The sequence below is a fragment of the Carcharhinus amblyrhynchos genome, chromosome 9 (assembly GCF_965287045.1).
Source record: "Carcharhinus amblyrhynchos chromosome 9, sCarAmb.v2.hapA, whole genome shotgun sequence".
Taxonomy (NCBI): domain Eukaryota; kingdom Metazoa; phylum Chordata; class Chondrichthyes; order Carcharhiniformes; family Carcharhinidae; genus Carcharhinus; species Carcharhinus amblyrhynchos.
In genome coordinates, this window is record NC_137332.1 from 111,356,381 (window position 1) to 111,374,611 (window position 18,231).

The window sequence follows — 18,231 nt, forward strand, 5'->3', positions numbered from 1 at the left end:
TCTCCCTCTTGTCTTTCCTCGCTCCCCCCCCCCCCCCTCCGTCTCCTAACGTGGTGAATCCCGTTCGCTATCTCGGCGCCCACCCTGCAACCTTCCCCTCTCTCTTCCCAAACCTCCTTCCCGAGAAATAACTTCACCTCCCGGTCACCCTCCGATGGGCGATTTTGTTTCAAAGAAGGGTAGGGCTTTCTCACCGGCGTCCTGGCCAACGTTTGTGGACGTCTTCTGGATCGTGGGAGGGAGACGGGAGCGCCCGGAGGAAACCCGGGCAGACACGGGGAGAATGTGCGAATTCTCCCGCGGTGACCCGAGCCGGGAATCGAACCCGGATCCCTGGCACTGAGAGGCAGCGGTGCCAACCACTGTGCCGCCCTTACCTGGTCTGGCCTACATGTAACTCCAGCGTCTCAGCAATGTGGTTGACTCCCACAGTCCGGAAGATGTTTTTGGGAGCTTGCTCTGTCGAAATTGATTGATCACCGCGTGCGTTTGTGATAGTGACCGAGCTGTTTCCGTTACGATGGGAAAGATATTCGCCGGAACTCGTACCGCCTTGCCCACTCGGGAAGCAGAGCGGGTGAGGGTTGGACGACGGAGATGTCTGTTGACCTGGGAGCGGGATTATCCAGTCTCGCCTGAAGTGAGGCTGTAAAATCCTGACTCTGAAGGGCTGGGGTTGTGGAAGATGCTATACGAATGCAAGCTTGCATTTTTTTTTTGTACAGGATGAAAGCAAATTATAGCGGATGCTGGAATCTGGAACCAAAAGAGAGAGTGCTGGAAAATCTCAGCAGGTCTGGCTGTGAAGAGAGGAAAGAGCTGATGTTTTGAGTCCCTTTATCAAAGTTGGGATGCCGACATAGAACATAGAACATTACAGCGCGGAACAGGCCCTTCGGCCCACAATGTTGCGCCGACCAGTCTTATTTTTTAAAAAAAAACATTGACCCACTAATCTAAACCAATCCCTTTTCGTCCATAAACCTATCCACCAATCTCTTAAACGCCCCCAAACTAGGCGCATTTACAACTGCAGCAGGCAGGGCATTCTAATCCCTCACCACCCTCTGGGTAAAGAACCTGCCCCTGACATCCGTCCTATAACTACCCCCCCTTAATTTAAAGCCATGCCCCCTCGTGCTAGCTTTCTCCATCCGAGGAAACAGGCTATCGCCATCCACCCTATCTAAACCTCTAATCATCTTATATGTTTCTATAAGATCCCCTCTTAGCCGCCTTCTTTCCAGTGAAAACAACCCCAAATCCCTCAGTCTCTCCTCATAGGACCTCCCCTCCATACCAGGCAACATCCTGGTAAACCTCCTCTGCACCCTCTCCAAAGCCTCCACATCCTTCCTGTAATGTGGGGACCAGAACTGCACACAATACTCCAAGTGTGGCCGCACCAGAGTTGTGTACAGTTGCAACATGACTCCTGCGACATGGGAAGGGAGAGCATGCAGACTCCACACGGATATTGTCACGGTGTTGACGAAAGGTCATCTGGGCTCAAATCATCAGCTCTTTTCTCTACTCGCAAATGCTGCCAGACCTGCTGAGATTTTCCAGCATTTCCTCTCCCTTTTTGTTGGTTTTACGTTTTGTGCTTTGCGCGTGAGTGTGTTCGAGTTCCCCGATGAGATTCCAGTGATCTGTAACGATCGATTCACTGGGATCAGTGCCACCGCGTGGCCTGTGTGTGTGTGTGTGTGTGTGTGTGTGTGTGAGGAGGACCCATACCTCCGCCAGGCTCAACCTTTGACCCACCCACACCACGTAGCCAACCCTTTGGGGGCAATTTAGCACGGCCAATCCACCTAACCCGCGTGTCTTTGGAGTGTTGGGGAAACCAGAGCACCCGGAGGAAACCCACGCAGACATGGGGAGAATGTGCAAACTCCACACAGATACTGTCAAGGGAATAACGGTTCAGAAGCCTAATGAGAGGGGGGAGAGTTGGATCTCTCCATAGCGACTGGTAAAATTTGAATATATAGTACATTACAGCACAGTACAGGCCCTTCGGCCCTCAATGTTGTGTGCAATCCCAAGATCAAGCTATCCCTATAATTTTGGATCAATTAATAAATACATTTATTAATCGATTGAATTTATTCGAATCTGGAGTTGGGTCTACTGTTGATTTTGTCTTTTTAAAATAAAAGCCCCATCTGGTTCACTAATGTCCTTTAGGGGAGGAAATTTGCCATCCTTACCTAGTCTGGCCCACATGTGATTCCAGAGCCATAGCCAATGTGGTTGACTCTAAACTGCCCTCCAAAATGGCCCAGTGACTCGATTGAACCGGGGCGATGCAGAGAAGTTGGACATCTGCGGTTCGAGACGCGGCGCCAGGGACCCCGGCTCGGGGGTCTCTCTGTGTAAACTCCGCACATTCTCCCCATGCCTGCGTGGGTTCCCTCCGGGTGCTCCGATTTCCTCCCGCAATCCAAAGATGTGCGGGTTAGGTGGAGTGGGTGCGTTAAATTGTCCCTTAGTGTCAGTGGGACCGGCGAGGGTAAATGCGTGGGATTACGGGGATGGGGCCTGGTTGGTGCAGACTCGATGGGCCAAATGGCCTTCTCCTGCACTGTAGGGATTTTGTGAGACCACCTTGAGGGATGGGGCCTCATCAATGGTGCCCGCATACCATGAAATGTAAGAACCCCGTTGATGTGCTTTCTACTGATCTCTCCACAGGAGCTGAAGGGTGGGAAAGCATTTGTGAAGGTGAGTGAGATCGTCCGTCGAGTCCAGTTTACCGAGGCCTGGGATCTGGGCAGCCACGTCCGGCCCGGTGGCACTGAGGGGGGGGCAACAGTTGGCACATTAGCTGGGGAGGGAGAGCGCCAACTCCGCAGGTTCACGGGGGCCTCCGTGGGTGAGGAGGGGGAGTGATCTGGTCTGTCCCGAAACAGCAGCTTTACAGTAACAACCCGTCTTGTTTTTAAAAAAAAAGAAAATCACTTCAACTTCAGCATTTCAAACCCCACCTACCCCTCGGGTTAACCCGTCGGCGCTCTCCTTTCTCCGTTTGGCCCTCAAGGCTGTGTAACCCGTAACCGCCTGCTACTATTTCATCTGGAACCTTTCATATCCCCCTCGTCCGCTCCCCCCCCCCCCCTCTCTCCTGAAGGTTTTTAAGGATTCAAAGAAAATTCCAGCACAGGAACAGGCCCTTTGGCCCTCCAAGCCTGCCCCGTCTGAGCTAAAACCCCCCCTACCCCTCCGGAGACCGTATCCCTCTATTCCCATCCTATTCAAGTATTTTTCAAGACGCCCTTTAAAACTCACCATTGTATCCACTTCCATTCCCTCCCCCAGCAGCGAGTTCTAGGCACCCACCACCCTCTCTAAAAATAAATCTGCCTCGTACATCTCTTTTAAACCTTGCCCCTCGCACTTTAAACCTACGCCCCCTAGTAATTGACTCTGGGACAAAGCTTCTGACTATCCACTCTGTCCATTCCTCTCGTAATCTTGTAGATTTCTATCAGGTCACCCCTCAACCTCTGTTACTCCAGTGAGAACAAACCAAATTTCTCCAACCTCTCCTCATAGCTAATGTTCTCCATACCAGGCAACATCCTGGTAAATCTTTTCTGCACCCTCTCCAAAGCCTCCATATCCTTCTGGTAGTGAGGCGACCAAAATTGAACACTCTATTCCAAGTGCGGCCTAACTAAGGTTCTATAAAGCTGCAACGTGACTTGCCAATTTTTAAACTCAGTGGCCCGGCCGATGAAGGCAAGCCACGCCGTACGCCGCCTTGACTACCTTCTCCACCTGCGTTGCCACCTTTTTCAGTGACCTGTGCTCCCAGATCCTGAAGAGCGTCTTGACGTTGTTCCGATGTTCTGGTCTCGTAACTTGGAAGGTTATATTTCATCACTCCCCCACCCACCCACCCACCCACCGCGCCCACCCACCCACCGCGCCCCCAGCTTGTTCTGGTCCCCTTCTGTCAGGTGGTGGCACCCTCCTGCGGGCACCGGTTCCCCGCTAACTGCCTCCACGGTGCCCAGCGTTTGGGGCAACGCTGCCACCACCCAATGTCCATAAAATGTGCCAGTCACTCCCACGCAGCCTCCAACTTCTGATTCTCTGGGTCCGGGGGGGGGGGGGGTGGGGGAGAGCTATGCCAGTCCGCCCAGCTGGGATGGCAATGCCCTCTTGGGTGGGCATCAGCTATCCCGTGTCAGAGCTGTGGGGGGGGGAGGGAGGGGGCTGGAATGTAAGGAGAGGGCTCCTTGCTGTCCTGGAAAATATCTAACCCCGGGGCAACATTCTCCCCCGCCCTGCCAAAAGAAATTGTTGCGGTCGTTTTGTGGGATCTTGCTGTGCACAAATTGGACGGCGTATCTCCTACGTTACGACGGTGGTCTATTTAGCACTTAGGATCTACAGAGACTCGAACCTTGTTCCCCTCAGAACGTATCGACTGCATCGCATGTCGGCAAGACCACATCTGAAGTACTGTGTCCACTTTTGGCCTCCTTTTGTATTTGAGGAGGGATGTGGTGGTTTAGAGACAGCTCAGAGGAGATTGATTCTGGGGATGAATCATAGAATCCAGACAGTGCGGAAGGAGGCCATTCGGCCCATCGAGTTTCGAACAGCCCCACCCAGGCCCTATCCCCTTAACCCCACATATTTATCCTGCTAATTCCCCCAACACCAGAGCCAATTTTAATATGGCCAATCCACCTAACCCGTTTTGGGCGCCGTACTTACGCAAGAATATTTTGGCCTTGGAGGGAGTGCAGAGGAGGTTTACTAGGCTGATGCCGGAGTTGAGGGGGTTGAGCTATGAGGAGAGGCTGAATAAACTAGGCTTGTACTCGTTAGAGTTTAGAAGAATGAGGGGAGATCTCATTGAGACATATAAGATGATGAATGGGATGGATAGGATAGAGGTGGAGAGACTCTTCCCGCTCAGAAAGGATAGTAGGACTAGAGGGCACAGCCTCAAGATAAAGGGGGGGCGGTTTAGAACGGAGTTGAGGAGGAACTTCTTCACTCAAAGGGTGGTGAATCTCTGGAATTCTCTGCCCGTTGAAGTGGTGGAGGCTACCTCACTAAATATTTTTGAGACGCGGGTTGATGGGTTTTTGATAAGAGAGGGGATTAAGGGTTATGGGGAGAGGGCGGGAATGTGGAACTGAGCCACGACAGATCAGCCATGATCTTATTGAATGGCGGGGCAGGCTCGAAGGGCTAGATGGCCTACTCCTGCTCCTATTTCTTATGTTCTTATCTTTGGACTGTTTGTTTATTAATGTCACAAGTAGGCTTACATTAACACGGCAATGGAGTTGCTGTGAAATTCCCCTAGTCGCCACACCCTGGCGCCTGTTCGGGTAACACCGAGGGAGAATTTAGCACGTCCAGCGCACCTAATGAGCAAGTCTCTCGGACTGTGGGAGGAAACCCACGCAGATATGGGGAGAATGTGCAGACTCCACGCAGACAGTGGCCTGGAATCGAACCCGGGTCCCTGGCGCTGTGAGGCAGCAGTGCTAACCAGTGTGCCACCCTCATCCGAGGAGAGGTGAAAGAGTTTGGGCTCGTACCGACTGGAGTTTAGAAAGTTGAATGCGGATCGAAGTATGTAAAATACTAAAAGGGATTGATAGGGTAAATGTAGACCCAATATTCCCTCTTACGGGGCAATCTAGAGCAAGAGATCAGAGGTATTAATGTACTTAACGTAGGAGATAGGAGGAGGCCATTCTAGCCTCCTTCACCGTTCATTACTGATCATCCAACTCCAATAGCCTCACCTTCTCCCCATAACCTTCTGTGATTAACACCTAGCTCACGGTGAGGGGGGAGAGACCCTCCGTGTGTCTTAGCCAGCTCCACCCTCTGCCCGTAACGGGCCGTCTCTGACCACTCAGCCCCACTCTGCTGCCTGCACTCGCGCCCTCCCCCCCCCCGCCCGACTGTTGCTGACCTCTCCCCTCCTCTGCCCTCAGCTGGGATTCGTCGACCTGAACCTGGCGGAGTTTGCCGGGGCTGGCACTGCCACCCGCTGCTACATCCTGGAGGGTTACGACACCAAGCACACCCGGCAGGATAACTCCATCCTGAAGGTATGAGGCTGGGAGGCGAGGGGGAGGGGTGCGGAGGGGAGGGAGGGCGTGGGACTCTTCACCGCAGAGGGCTGCAGAGGCCAAACTATTAAGTGGCTTTGACACAGAGGACAAGATTCTTGATTTAAGGGTTATGGGAGAAGGTGGGAGGATGGGGATGAGGAAGATGCCACTCGTGAATGAATGGCGGAATAGACTCGATGGGCCGAGTGGCCTAAATGTGCTCCTATGCCTTGCGAAGGGGGCTGTGAGGCAGTGGGAAAGGAGAGAACGACGAAATCCGACTTAAAATCATCCGTTACTGATTCTGCATCCATAAACACTCTCTCCCCGGGAGGCAGTCTGGATTTCAAGGCCCCATACGGGCCTGGCTGATGCCCCTCCCCACCCCCCACACCCAGTGCTAGGGAGGGTCGCCGTGTTGACAAGGCAGGCTTTTAGTTGAGGCCTTTTGTACTGGGTTGGGCCTTGCACCCGAGGATCGTGTTTCACAAGGTATGGGAGCAGAATTAGGCCATTCGGCCCATCGAGTCTGCTCCGCCGTTCGATCGTGGCTGATGGGCTCCTCATCGCCATTTTCCTGCCTCCTCCCTTCAACCCATTCCCAATTAAAACTCCTCCTTAAAACTGTCCCAGCATCCACCGCTCTTTGGGGTAGCAAATTCCACACCTTTTCCCTTTGGGAGAAGTAGTTTCTCCTCAAGACTTGTTTCAAATTTATCGTAAGGCTATAATCTCTCGTCCTGGAATGTTAGTTCAAGTCGTTACCCACCCCCCCCCCCCACCCTCCACTTGAGGCAGGAGTGTCTCCCCGCCAAGGCCTAGAAGATTTTGGCCTCATTGACCCCTTCACGGTGTAAAGAAACCACCCTCCCTTTCTCCACCCCAGGAAAATCCATACTCTGAGTTCCTATTAAGAAGCCTGGCTCTCGTTGATGCTGGGAAATTTGTGTCTGAGATCAGGAATTCAATGGGGGAGGGAAGAGAAAGTATAAATAATTCCAACGTGCTGTCCAACATCGCTCTGGGATAGCCCAGCTCTAAAGATGTCCCCTCTTATTCGGGATTCCCACCTCCAGAAGAATTTTTAGGCCTCTAGGCCTGTGCTGGTCCCCTCCCTCTCCCGATGCAGAAACCTGTTCTGAACACACAGGTTCTACTTGGTTTGTACACAATCTCCGGCCCGCTACAGCGATCCTGAGGCTTTGGAGTAACCCTAGTTTCAGTCTCGCACCAGAGAACGACCGAATGCGCCCGCTAAAGCCTGTGGGTATAGGCCTTGAGGAGAAAGACTAGGCCGCAAGCCTGAATTGAGGCAAAGCTGGATTCGGAGGCTCACTGTGAGGACAATCTCTCTCCCGTTGAGGAGATCTCAACTTTGGAGTAGCAAAATTCCTGGGATTTTGGGCAGGGAAGTGTTGTTTCCTGGCAGTTTGACCACCTTGGATGTGTGCACTGATCATTCTCCCCTCTCTCTGTCTCTCAGGTGTCCATCGGTCTGCAGTTGTTGTCTGGCGACCCCTGTTTTAAGACGTGAGTATGTGCCATATGTGTTTTTTTCCCCCCTTCCTCACCTGTGGACTTTTCCAGATGTTTGGTCCCGTTCTCCGGACTGAGAATGAGTTGGGAGATGAGGTGATTCCCAACCGGAATCCGATTAGCCACGGCTGAAGAGCGAGGCCGGGATTCATAGATTCGTCGAAACCTTACAGCGAAGAAGAGGCCATTCAGCCCATCGAATCTTCACCGACAACAATCCTCCTATGCCCTATCCTCGTAACCCCACGTATTTACCTCACTGACCCCTCTAACTTGCACATCCCAGGACACCAAGAGGCAATTTAGCACGGCCAATGCACCCTAACCCGCACATCTTTGGACGGTGGGAGAGAACAGGAGCACCCGGAGGAAACCCACGCAGACATGGGGAGAATGTGCAGACTCCACACAGATCGTGACCCGAGCCAGGAATCGAACCCGGGTCCCTGGCGCTGTGAGGCAGTAGTGCCATCCACCCCCCCTTCTTTAACGCAGGGAATGTGAGGCCACCAGTAGACTCCATCTTATTGATCCATGGGCACGGTTGTTAGCACTGCTGCCTCTCAGCGCCAGGGCCCCGGGTTCGATTCCAGCCTCGGGTCACTGTCTGTGTGGAGTCTGCACATCCTCCCCGTGTCTGCGTGGGTTTCCTCCGGGTGCTCCGGTTTCCTCCCACACTCCAAAAGATGTGCGGGTTAGGAGGATGGGCCGTGCTATCCCTAGTGTCGGAGGGGACTAACAGGGTAAATACGGTGGGGTTAGAGAGAGAGGGGGCCCGGGTGGGATTGTGGTTGGTGCAGACTCACTGGGCCGAATGGCCTTCTCCAGCCCTGTAGGGATTCTCCGATTCTAATCGACTGAACCTACAAGGGAGAGGCTTTCTTTTCTCCCTCACCCCCCTCCTTGCCTCGTAACTCTGAGTGACCAGTGGAGAGCTGAAAGGGTTAACTGCGCCCGCCATGCCCACGTCATCACGGAAACCCTACCGTGTAGAAGGAGGCCATTTGGCCCGTCGCATCTGGACTAGCTCTCCGACAGAGCATCCTTCCTAGGCCGTTTTTTTTTCCCCCAGAACCCCAAGTGTTTACCCCTCTAACCTACACCCTTTTTAAGGGGCAATTTATCACGGCCAATCTACCTAATCTGCACACCTTTGGACTGTGGGAGGAAGCCGGAGCACCCAAAGGTGCTGTGAGGCAGCAGTGCTAGCCACTATGTCACTGTTTTCTTTATAATATTACCCTTAACCCCACCCCAACTGTCCAGAGCTCTGGCTTTTAGCTAGCTACGTAACTCCCTCCCTTCCCCTGAGGGTTCCTCAGAGCAGGCAAGATCTTAGTAAAAGGGTGGAACAGGTTTGATGGGCTGAATGGTGGTGGGGTAGTGGTATTGTCGTTGGACTAGTAATCCAGAGATCTTGGGTTCAAATCCCACCATGGTGGCTGGTGAAATTTGAATTCGGTAAAAATTTGGAATTAAAAATTTGGAATTAAAAATTTGGAATTAAAAATTTGGAATTAAAAATTTGGAATTAAAAATTTGGAATTAAAAATTTGGAATTAAAAATTTGGAATTAAAAATTTGGAATTAAAAATTTGGAATTAAAAATTCGGAATTAAAAATTCGGAATTAAAAATCTACTGATGACCATGAAACCATTGTCAGAAAAACCCATCTGGTTCACTAATATCCTTCAGGGAAGGAAATCTGCCGTCCTTACCTGGTCTGGCTTACATGTGACTCCAGAGCCACAGCTCTGGATGACACGCAACTGCCCGTGGATGGGCAATAAATGCTGGCCCAGCCAGTGATGCCCGTGTCCCATGAACAAATAAATAAGAGAGGTTCTCTCGTCCCTGGTTTCCGTGCTAATCAATCTTCACCGCTCCCTCTATAAGGCCTTGACGAACTTACCTGGTGTCCAGAATTGAACGCAATACTCCAGCTGAACAAAGAACAGGCCCTTTGGCCCTAAAACCATATGCATTTATGGGATCTTTCCATTCCCATCCTATTCATGTATTTGTCTAGTTGCCCCTTAAATGTCGCTATTGTACCCTCTCCCACTGCCCCCCCAGCAACGGGTTCCAGACATCCACCTCCCTCTGTGTAAAAAAAAAACATGCCCCGCACATCTCCTCAAAACTTTTCCCCACACATCGTAAACCTACGTCCCCTCGTACTTGACTTTTCTACCCGATCTGACTATCCAAGGCCTAATTGGCATTTTGCATCAGTTTAGCACAATTTCTTTGCTTTTTGAAGGCTTTTCTTCATGAAACCAAAAATTCTATCTCTTTTATTTCTAAACAGTTCTCGGATTGACCCGTCCCTTCCAAAGATTCTTGTGTCTAAACCCTTGGGTCTTGTTCTCTCTCAGTACAGGCCGGTGCTACCTGGAGTGGCGGCCATTTTGTTTTCTCGGCCTACTGTTGAGACGGGGCGCGGTTGTTTGATTTCCCTTCTTGTCCGCTCGGAGGCTCACTTCGATCTGTTCTTGCTCGCCGTAGGCCGCTGTCCACAGCCAAGCCAATCGAGGTCCTGGGTAGGCAGAATTCCCTGGCGCCGGACTGCAAAGGGGATGATGGGAAGGCGAGCCGCACCTCCGGGGATGATGGGAAGGGCAGCCCGGCCTCTGTGCACAGCAGGCCCAGCTTTTCCAGGCTGTCCAGGTGTCGGTCTTTCCTGGCCGCAGGTAAGAACTCCTGAAGGGCAGTTGCTTGGTTACCTCTCTTTGCCACCACCTCCTCCTTAACCCTCCAGGATGCTTCACGTAAGGGACTCTTTGCTCTGATTTGGGTTTGAGTTAGCCGACTCGAGTGGGTGACGCCTTGCCAGAAGGCCCTGGCTTCAAGTCCTGAGCACTGAGAGGCCTGGATAGGGTGGATGAGAGGAGGATGCTTCCAATAGTTGGAGGGACTGGGATCCGAGGGCACAGCCTCAGAGTTAGAGGGAAGACTCTTTGGGACCGAGATGAGGAGGAATTTCTCCAGCCAGATGGTGGTGAATCTGTGGACAGGAGGCCTGATCGTTGATGTATTTAAGACAGAGATAGTTCGTGATTGGTAAGGGGATCAAAGGTTACAGGGAAAAGGCAGGAGAATGGGGTTGGGAAACTTATTCCAACATTCCCAAACTGTCTGGTGGGCCGTGTGGATCCAGGGGATTGGGAACAGGCGAAGGCTTCAAAAAATCTCACTAGGCCCGAAGGACTAAACACCTCCCAATCTGACTGGCTCATCCGCCTTGTGGTTTCTTTTCCCCCTCCCCCAGGAGTGATATCCCAGGATTCGGATAGCGTGTCAGTCGCTACGGAGGACTCGATCCGGAAAAGGCATTCCCGCAATTCCAGCGCCTCCAGCCAGGTGTCGAAGTTGTCAGGTGAGTGAGGGCTCTCTGTGGGAGCGGTCTGAGGAGGTGGGGGGGGTGTCCCTGTGTTCGGTTGTTGCCCGGGAGACGGTGCGGCACGGAGGTTCGCGCCGCTGCCTCACCGCGCCAGGGGTCTGGGTTCGATTCCCGGCTCGGGTCACTGTCCGTCTGCGCGGAGGCTGCACATTCTCCCCGTGTCTGCGTGGGGTTTCCTCCGGGTGCTCTGGTTTCCTCCCACAGTCCAAAGATGTGGAGGTTAGGTGGGATTGGCCGTGCTAAATTGTCCCAAAGATGTGCGGGGTAAGATGGATTGGCCATGGGAAATGCGTAAGGCAAGGTGCTCTGTCAGAGAGCGAGTACAGACTTGATGGGCTGAATGGCCACCATCTGCACTGTTAGCATTCTAACGGATTCTATAAAAAGACCGCTTAGTTCTCATTAGCGATGATTCAGAATTACGTTTTGGTTCTCTGTGGAAAAACTGAGGAATCTTTACTGCTGAAAGAACCTCCTCTGCACTCGTCCTGAGGATACGAAAATAGCCGAGTGACTCAGCTTCCGGGAGCAAGTGGCAGTGAACGTGAGAGTTTCTGGGTTCTGTCTCAGGATCCACACACACAAAATGCACGCAGAACGCGCACGCAACGCACAAAACGCGCATGCAACGCACAAAACGCACGCGCACGCACGCACAAAACGCACACGCAACGCACAAAACGCACGCGCACGCAACGCACAAAACGCGCATGCAACGCACAAAACGCGCGCGCGCGCACACACAAAACGCACACGCACGCACAAAACGCGCGCGCACGCACACACAAAACGCACACGCACGCACAAAACGCGCGCGCGCGCACACACAAAACGCACACGCACGCACAAAACGCACACACACAAAACGCGCTCGCACAAAACGCACAAAACGCGCTCGCACAAAACGCGCTCGCACAAAACGCGCTCGCACAAAACGCGCGCGCACGCACAAAACGCGCACGCACAAAACGCGCACGCGTGCACGCACAAAACGCGCTTGCACAAAACGCGCACGCGCGCTCGCACAAAACGCGCTCGCACAAAACGCGCTCGCACAAAACGCGCTCGTGCACACGCACAAAACGCGCACGCACAAAATGCGCGCGCGCGCACAGCAATGGTGTAGTTAGGATGTATAATACCAGGACAAATGTGCCAGCCTCGGCTTTGTCAGAGAATGGCGAGGGCTCTCAGCTTCCCTCCAGGGCCTCGGCTGTGTGCACACACTGGCTGTTGAACTGTGTGGGGCATCACAGCTGAGCCCAGATCTATTTTCTACCCCCCCCCCCCCCCCCCCCCCAGAATCTGGGAGGGGTGACTGGATGCCAGTTTTCAGAACATCCACTCCTGTTCGCTGTCCCATTTCCTCCCCTCCCCACACCTCCCCCCCCCGCCCCTCACAGAAACCCAGGGCACTGAGGCCGGGTGCTGTTCATACTGGCTGGGGTCTACACCGGGATGGATGGGGCGTGTAAGAGCTGTTTCGATTTACCTGCGCGTTTTGTTTTTTATTCACTTGTGGGATGTGGGCATCGCGTGCCGGAACGACACTCGCCCATCCCTCATTTCACAGCGGTTAGCATTGCAGCTTCGCGGTGCCAGGGACCTGGGTTCGATTCCCAGCTTGGGTCACTGCCTGTGCGGAGTCTGCACGTGTGGGTTTCCCTCCGGTTTCCTCCTACGGTCTGAAAGATGTGCTGGTTGGGGTGTATTGGCCGTGCTAAAATCCTCCTTTGGCGTACCCGAACAGGCACCGGAGTGTGGCGACTGGGGGATTTTCACAGTCACTTCATTGCAGTGTTAATGTCAGCCTAGTTCTGACACTAATAAATAAACTAAACAACGTTGGGGTGTACAATGGTCTAGTGGTATTATCGTGAGATTAATAATCCAGCTAATTGTTCTGGGGGACCTGGGTTCGAATCCCACCACAGCAGATGGTGGAATTTGAATTTTATATCATTTTTAAAAAAATCTGGGATTAAGAATCTACTGATGACCGTGAAACTATTGTTGGGAAAATCTGTCTGGTTCACTAACGCCCCTTTAGGGAAGGAAATCTGCCATCCTTACCTGGTCTGGCCTACATGTAACTCCAGAGACACAGCAATATGGTTGACTCTCAACTGCCCTCCAAGGGGCAACTAGGGATGGGCAATAAATGTCGGCCCAGCCCCGCGAATGAACAGGGAAAAAAAAGAGATACCCGGACAAATAAGGGGTAAATTATAAAGAGTTCTTGCGCAAACTGGGGGTCGTAAACCCTCATAAATTTTGTAAATCCCAGAATTGAGAGTTCGGAGGGGGGGGAGGGAGGAGAGAAAAGAAACTCGGAGTCCAGGGGGCTATAAAACGAGGGGAAGAGGGACATTTGGAAACACCGCAAGAAAAAGAAAATCTAATTTGGAAAACTCTCTCTCAAATGGCGAATGATATTGGTTCAACTGTAGGCTTTGAAATGGCGGATTGGGAGACTATTTTGTTTGTGGGGCAAAGGGTTAGAGGTAAAAGGGCACCGTTGGGTCACAGGTTGATCTGATTGGATGGCGGAAGAAGGTGAAGGGGCCCCAGTGACCTCCCACCCTGACCTGATCGTGGGGCACTCGGGGGTGGAGGGGGGGGGTGGTGGGGGAGTGTGGGATTTCCTGTTAGCACGTCAGGTGGGGGGGTTGGCTAGGCAGGGATCCTCTCGGCACCCTCGGAGTGAATAGTGAGTGACGTTAGGGTTGGTGAGGGCCCCCCCAATCCAGTGTTGTCACTTTACTGCGGGGCGGGTTAGACTAAGATTAATCTCTGCACCTCCCTCATAGCACCCAGCTCTTCCCGTGTTGTGTCCCGTGGTGTTTGAGGGGGGGGAGGGGGAGGGTGTGGGGGGGCTGATGTTTTTGAGGGTTTGTTATTGTTGCTAAACCAGAATCTGACTCTTGCCTCTCTTTCTCTTTCCCCCCCCCCCTTCATTTTCTCTATGTCTCTCTGTCCGTCTCTCCACAGGCTCCAGCTCCGAGTGCTCCCCCTCCGTCTCCCGCTTCGAGCTGACCCACCGGCGGGACGGCTCCTCCGGCAGCAGCGGCCTGTCCTCCGGGATCGGGAGCATGGCCGACATCCAGGAAGGGGGCAAGGACGTGAGCCCGGAGAAGGCGGCAGGCCAGGCCTTCAGGCTGCGCTCGGAACGCTTGAGCAGGTAGGCCGCGCCGGTTACCGCGGCAACGGGCTACTCTCCGGCCAACTTTTTTGGGGAGCGCTGTCCGTCTGGTGTGGGTAACGCGCTGGAGGTTGCGGGTTCACGTCCCGGTCCAGGGGCTTGAACGCCGGACTCGAGGCCTACAGTCCCAATACTGACCTGTAAATAAGAAACAGCGACTCCCTTAACGTCACGGGATTATTGGGGGGGTAAATACTGGGGTTCTGGGGATAGGGCCTGCGTGGGATTGTTGTCAGTGTAGACTTGATGGGCTGAATGGCGGCCTCCTGTACTGCAGGGATTCTGAGTGTACAAGGCCAGTTTATAGGAGGATTCTCCCCTCCCTGTTTTGGGAGGGACTGTAGGAGGTGCCTCTTTTAGCAGATCAGAATCTGATTCAGTCCCATTGAGTGTCTGTCCCAGAGAGGGGGGAAAGGACAGTATCTGACCCACTGTCCCACCCCGTCCCAGAGGGGACCAGGGTGGGGGGAGGACAGTGTCTGGTTAACTACTCCAGCGATTAACGTGATTCTTACATTGAATCCATCTCCAAATGTCAGCGCGATTATTGTTTGAAAGCAGTGGGGGAACCTTAGGGCCACAATTCTCCCATTTTGTTCGCCCCGACCCCCGCTGCCAGTGAAAACTAAGGAATTTGGCGCTCAGCCGAGCCTTCATTCACTGCAGCGGGACTGGAGAATTGCGTCAGAGAATCCTGGCCTTAATTTAAAAAAATCGTGTGTGAGTGGAGGGGAGGTGAGGGAAGAGTGGGTGTGTTTGACACTGACGCTGACTCCCTAATGTTTGTAGGCGGAAGAAGGAAGCGGCCGAAAGTCGACCCACGTGCGTCGACGATACGCGGGTGGCCGCGGATGACATCGTGGAGGAGATCGTTCGGAGTCAGGACTTCAGCCAGTGCAGCAACACAGAAGGTGAGGGAGAGGAGCCAGCATGTGATCTAGCACAGCTGCCTCATAGCACCAGGGAACCCCGGTTCGATCCCCGGCTCTGTTAACACTGTGCGGAGTCTGCATGTTCTCCCCATGTCTGCGTGGGTTTCCTCCAGGTGTTCCGGTTTCCTTCCACACCCACGCTGGTTAGGGTGCGTTGGCCATGCTAAATTTTCCCTCGGTGCGCCAGAGTGTGGCAACTAGGGGATTTTCGCAATAACTAATACAAGCCTCCTCTGAGGAAAGTTTGGCCTGTCTGGCTGTTAGATGGAAACTAACTTCCTTCGCCAATAAAGTTGGTATCAGTTGTACCTGTTGTTTTGTTGTCCTATCTTGTGGATTTGGAAATCTATCTCTCTCTCGTTCCTTTAGAAATTATCAGTAAAGCCCCACTAGTAAACAATTTATTTTGACTGAAATGGCAATTCACACCTCATGAATTCTCTAGACGCCTGCTAATCTTGTTACTGGGCCAATTGCATTTCGTTATTCCTCCTAGATGTCTGCTAATCTTGTTACTGTCTGTTTTGTTTTCACTTCTGGTTCACTGTTGATCACGTTAACTTTCTTAACCAGGATGTTGAGAGTGTTGTGGGCTACAGAAAAGCTCCCTCTTCTGTTCATCCTCTCGTTTTCTTTCCATTGTTTCCTGCTCCTTTTTCTCTTGTGGCTGCCAGGCTCTTAAACGCCAAGCCTTCTTGCCGTGCTGACATCTGGACCTCTGACCCTTTTGAACTCTCTTTAAATTTGTTTTCGCGTCGCAAGTTGGCTTCCATTAACACTGCAATGAAAGTACTGTGAAAACCCTTGAGTTGCCACACTCCAGCGCCTGTTCGGGTACACGGAGGGAGAATTTAGCATGGCCAGCACACCCGAACCGGCAGGTCTTTCAGACTGTGGGAGGAAACCGGAGCACCGGGAGGAAACCCACGCAGGCACGGGGAGAAGGTGCAGCCTCTGTACCGTGTCCCAGGCTGGGAATCGAACCCGGTAACTCCCGCCGCTGCGTGTTTCCGAGTGACTTGTTGGATTGGTTTTGCCTTGGGATCTTTTTGCGACGTTTCGGATCTGAAATCTCCCCCCTCCTTGTACCATATCCTCCTCGATGCGCCCGCGTTAATTCACAATAACGCCCCGATTTTATTTTCTCTCTACTAACGACCGTTCAGATGTACAGACTTTCCAGAAATGGAAAATGTTGCATCAACTCAGCGAGTCTGGCAGCACTAGTGGAGTGAGAAACGGAGTGAATATTTCGAGTCAATTTGACTCTGGGGTGACTTGAAACGTAAACACTGAGAATTTCCAGCATCTATGGTGTCTTGCTTTCATTATAGGATTTTCCAAGTTTTTTTTATCCGTTCATGGGACATTGGCTGGGCCAACATTTATTGCCCATCCCTAGTTGCCCCTGGAGGGCAGTTGAGAGTCAACCCCGTCGCTGTGGCTCTGGAGTCACGTGTAGGCCAGACCGGGTAAGATTTCCTTCCCTAAAGGACATTAGTGAAGCAGGATGGGGTTTCACGGTCATCAGTAGATTCTTAATTCCAGATTTTTTTTTTTTAATTGAACTCATATTTCACCATTGGCCGTGGTGGGATTCGAACCCGGGTTCCCCAGAACGTTAGCTGAGTTTTTTAATAGCCCAGCGATAATACCACTAGGCCATCGCCTTCCCACAAGCCTTTGGGGGTCAGAGATAGTCAAAATTTCGCCGTCCTCCTTCCCGTTGCCACATGGGAGACGGCTCACTTTTGAAGGGATTGGCCTGTTTTGTTGGTCGAAGGAGCGTCCTGGGACGTCTCCTGTGTTTTAAAGGTGCCTCGTAAACGCGAAGTACTTTCACCAGTTGCCTCCAGTCTTCGCTGATCGCGTTCTCTGGTGTCTTTTCGTGTCGTTTCAGACAGTGGGCTGAAGCTCTACGTAGGCCGAGATGGCACCGTCAGGCTGGGCGGCCTCCAGAGCGACAACAGGTAAACAGGAGACGAGATTGCCAGGCGCGGGTGGGGGTGGGTGATGTGCTCCAAGTGCCGCGCCGGAGGAAGCTGCGCTGTCGGAGGCGCCGTAAGCGCAGTGAGAGTGAGCTGCCCAACCGTGACCGGTGCTGCAGGCTAAGCCGGAGGAGGGGTTGGCAAAGTGGGCATCACTACTGCCTCACGGTGCCAGGGAGGAGGGTGATGGGAGTCCTCCGGAAGTGTGGAAAAGCTCTATTTGAATATGGGTAGCCGCACCCCCCACGTGTTACTCGGTTTGGGCCTGTAAATTAAGGGGGGGTGCTGATCAAGGCTTTGGTTGGGGGGGGGGGGGGTAAGGAATGGGCTTTCCTGCACCCCCCCCACCGCCTTTCACCTTCATCAACCTCGCTTGATCAGCGAGGAATTGTCAATGCTGGAATCGGTGCTTTAATTCAGTCGGTGATGGCCTTGAGGCTTTGCCGTCGGACGTTAGGCCGTGTTTCCATAGTAACAAGGTCTCTCTCTCTCTGTTTCTCTCTCTCTGTCTCTCTCTCTCTGTCTCAGGTGGTGTGACTACAAGCCGGTTGTCATCGATAGTCACTGATAACCGTAGGGCTTCTCACTCCCCTCCCACCCCGGATAGAACATTCCGGAAGATCAGGAATTTCTGGCTGGCGCCGTACTTGGACAAGCGTTTCCAGCGCTGGGCCGATCGTCGTCAATTTGAAAGGAAGAATAGGAAATCAGATTGAAGATGGCATCCAACTGGAGTCCCTACGGTTTTCGGCCTTCGTCTAAAGTTGTCCAAAGTGCGAGGGGTGGAGTGGGGAGGGCTTGGGAATGCGCACAATGGCCTTAAGTGCAATATTCGTGGATGTACAGACGAATAAAAGACGTTCTGAAGAGATTGCGCTGCGTAGGATCCGACCTTCTAGCTTATTGGCGACGGATAATTATTCCTTTATTTATTTATTTTGTTTTAAGTGGGTGGGGGAGGTCCACTTTGGCCCTGATTTGCTACGTGAGCCACTTGCTTCACCGTGACACCAGCGAGGGAACTGACGTTATTATTATTGAACCGTCCCCTGAATTCCTGGCTGGCTGAG

General features: G+C 52.7%; 1 protein-coding gene across 1 annotated transcript in view; it reads left to right on the top strand.

Moving 5' to 3' along the window:
- The window catches only part of LOC145348558 (early estrogen-induced gene 1 protein-like), a 35,506-nt gene extending 17,568 nt beyond the window's left edge, over window positions 1-17,938 (top strand). Inside the window, exons 4-12 of the mRNA XM_080196749.1 lie at window positions 2,701-2,730; window positions 5,979-6,095; window positions 7,582-7,628; window positions 10,145-10,329; window positions 10,908-11,015; window positions 14,031-14,220; window positions 15,031-15,152; window positions 17,074-17,143; window positions 17,690-17,938. Of these exons, the coding sequence (XP_080052875.1) occupies window positions 2,701-2,730; window positions 5,979-6,095; window positions 7,582-7,628; window positions 10,145-10,329; window positions 10,908-11,015; window positions 14,031-14,220; window positions 15,031-15,152; window positions 17,074-17,143; window positions 17,690-17,729 (909 nt within the window). The 3' untranslated portion in view covers window positions 17,730-17,938. The remainder of the gene's footprint in view (window positions 1-2,700; window positions 2,731-5,978; window positions 6,096-7,581; window positions 7,629-10,144; window positions 10,330-10,907; window positions 11,016-14,030; window positions 14,221-15,030; window positions 15,153-17,073; window positions 17,144-17,689) is intronic.
- The last annotated feature ends 293 nt before the right edge of the window (window positions 17,939-18,231 follow it).